The sequence below is a fragment of the Octopus bimaculoides genome, chromosome 7, assembly GCF_001194135.2.
Source record: "Octopus bimaculoides isolate UCB-OBI-ISO-001 chromosome 7, ASM119413v2, whole genome shotgun sequence".
NCBI classification, from domain to species: domain Eukaryota; kingdom Metazoa; phylum Mollusca; class Cephalopoda; order Octopoda; family Octopodidae; genus Octopus; species Octopus bimaculoides.
This window is the reverse complement of record NC_068987.1, coordinates 58,499,703-58,502,711: the sequence shown is the minus strand read 5'-3', so window position 1 is coordinate 58,502,711 and position 3,009 is coordinate 58,499,703. Positions and strand designations below refer to the sequence as shown.

Here is a 3,009-nt window from a genome sequence, read left to right as displayed (position 1 = left end):
ATATATATATATATATGTATATATATATATATATATATGTATGTATATATATATATATATGTATGTATATATATATATGTATGTATGTATGTATGTATGTATGTATGTATGTATATGTATATGTATATGTATGCATGTGTCTATGGCGTTAAGATGATGATGATCATCTTCTAAAAAGTTATTTCATGATGGTCAAACAGGAAACTTTAACGTTGAAATCTTAATCGGTCGCCTTGAAGGGAATCTCATCGGCATTCCGTGTCTAATTACTGGTACGGTGCGGTGAAGCACTGTATGTGTAGTACGCTGGTTGATGACAGGTCGGGATCGTGGATTCATTGCTTTAGGGATTCGCGTGATTGTTCGAGATCGGCCGCTGCGACGAAATCTGTTTCGTAACCAATTCGACGAGAAAACCTTGTTGCAACGAGGAGAATTGTTTGCATTGATGTTGGGGAGGGAATCAAAATTGAAGAATTTACAGCAACATGTTATACACTGGCAAATCGCATCTATTTTCTTGAAGACACATAGGAACGCAATTAAACCCACAATGACTGCTACTGTGGTTAATATATATTTCAGGTTGTCGGCGCTAAACCAAGAGAGAAACTCGAACATACTAAACTGAAAAGAGAAGAGAGACAATTATCAGGTTTCATAATAAAACGTAAGCATGATAAACATACATACATTATAAATTTAAATGTGCATTCATCGCCATTGTGTATTTATGTAAGTCACTAAGTGTCAAAGTTAATCCCGAAGACCGGGGACAAAGAAAGTGATAAGTTTAACAAGAAATTTGCGAATTCAGGCTATGATTATAGCCGGGAAAACATTGTATATAAGGATTCTAAAATTCAAAATTATAACTTATGATTGTTGATGTTATTTGAAATCCAGCGACTGAGCATTTTACTTTGTAAGAAACCAAACCCTTCTTGAATGGAAGAATTCGAAGACCCCCCCCCCCCAAAAAAAAAAAACCATAACCTATATAGCGATAACCGATATATTCCATCGTTTTGTTATGTGTGAGTTTTGGGCCAGTTAGCTGATAAAAGGAAAAATCCTTCTTGGATTAATCCAGAAATCGGAACCGATTCGGAGATAACTATATTTTTATGAATTTCCGTCAGCTTGCTTTCCTCGTTTCGGCACGTGGTGTAATAATACAAGTGAAAATATTTTATGTGGTTAGACGATTTAGTGTCTATTATTCAACATATTGGCAAAGAAATTGTTTTCTTTTTGCCCTTATTTATAATTGTATTTATGCATTTATATATTCATACATATTTACACACATACGTACACACATATAAACATACATGCATGCATGTATATATACGTATGAAACGACTATTATTTCACTGGCCGTTCTTTGTCTGTTTAAGGTAGAAAGAGTATTATTTTTTTTTTACGTGAGTTTGATGTAACGAGAAAATGTTGTTACCTGCCTCTAACCGCAAAAAGAAGGAAAGACAAGCAAAATTAAATATTTGCTTAGAAACACAGCAAAACCAGGAAATGGATATGATAATAACTCATACATTCGGAGGTCACACACTATTCGCAAAACCACTATGCCTCTATATGAGAGGAAGACAAATTAATTTTTAGAGAAATGAAGAAAATTACCGCTTTTGAAATTTGCTATTTCTATTTAATGAGGTAATTCCATTAAACACGTTAATTAATTTTAAAGAATAACATAATTATTACTTTATTGTTTTCGTTAATTTTATAGTCAGTCAATGATTCATGGAACTCGACTCTAATTTTCTTTTATTTTCTTTTACTTGTTTCAGTCATTTGACTGCGGCCATCCGCTTCGTAGAATTTTTTGTCGAATGAATCGACCCCACGACTTTTAGAACCATTAAATTACGGGACGTTACTCTAACACTGGTTGAGAAGCTGTGATGGGGGATAAACACAGACACACAAATACATACGACGGGCTACTTTCATTTTCAGTCTACCAAATCCACTCACAAGGCTTTGGTCGGTCTGAGGCTATATTAGATAACATTTGCCCAAGGCGTCACGCAGTGGGACAGAACCCAAAACCATGTTGTTGGGAAGCAAGCTTCGGATCTATTTTAAAACGGGGCGCCAGTTTTCATTTATGTTTTATGTAGTGTTTTTGGTACGGAAAGACTTTCAAACTTCGTATACTTATCTATTTTGTGTTATAGAACAGAAAAATATTTTTGTATTCGAATTTATTTCATGTAAAAAATTGTCTTATTTCGATAATTTCTACTAATCACTGACGTCTATTCAGTTGAAAACAGTTAGCGCTGTAACGGTGTATATCGTATTAATCCCCTAACCCTAACTAGACTGTTAACCGTAACCGTAACCCTAACCCTAACCCTAACTCTAGAATCCGAACTCTAAAATTGTTACACACATAGATACGCACAGTGTAATTTATTATATAAACAATATATGCGTATAAATTACGATTAAACCGGATGAAATATGTCACAGGAAATAACATTTTTATGACCGCCCAGCAGTAAACTCTATTCAGCTGAATAGACGTCAGTGATTGGTTGAAATTACAGAAATACGACAACTTTTACATGGAATAACTTGCGAATTCCTTTTTTTTTGTTAAGAAGACTAAGAGTAAAAGATGTTTTATATGACACATTCTACCAGTGTCCCAAGTTTCAAAGTGTTTCGTTAGTGTTTCGTTAAGAAAATACTAGCGCCCCCGTTTTAAAATAGATCCCAAGCTTCTAATCACACACAGGCGAAGGTGGTTAGGGTTTTGTATTATATATTTCGGGTATATATATAATATATATTTTTGCCAGTACCGCTGGACTGGCTCCTGTGCAGGTGGCACGTAAAATACACCATTTCGAGCGTGGCCATTGCCAGTACCTCCTGAGTGGCCTTCGTGCCGGTGGCACGTAAAAGCACCCACTACACTCTCGGAGTGGTTGGCGTTAGGAAGGGCATCCAGCTGTAGAAACTCTGCCAAATCAG

At 35.4% G+C, this 3,009-nt stretch overlaps 1 protein-coding gene across 1 annotated transcript in view; it reads right to left on the bottom strand.

Annotated features, from left to right (window-relative positions):
• Positions 1–116: 116 nt before the first annotated feature.
• Positions 117–3,009, bottom strand: part of LOC128248302 (uncharacterized) — a 55,894-nt gene continuing 53,001 nt past the window's right edge. Inside the window, exon 2 of the mRNA XM_052969119.1 lies at positions 117–627. Coding sequence (XP_052825079.1) covers positions 193–627 — 435 coding nt within the window. The 3' untranslated portion in view covers positions 117–192. The remainder of the gene's footprint in view (positions 628–3,009) is intronic.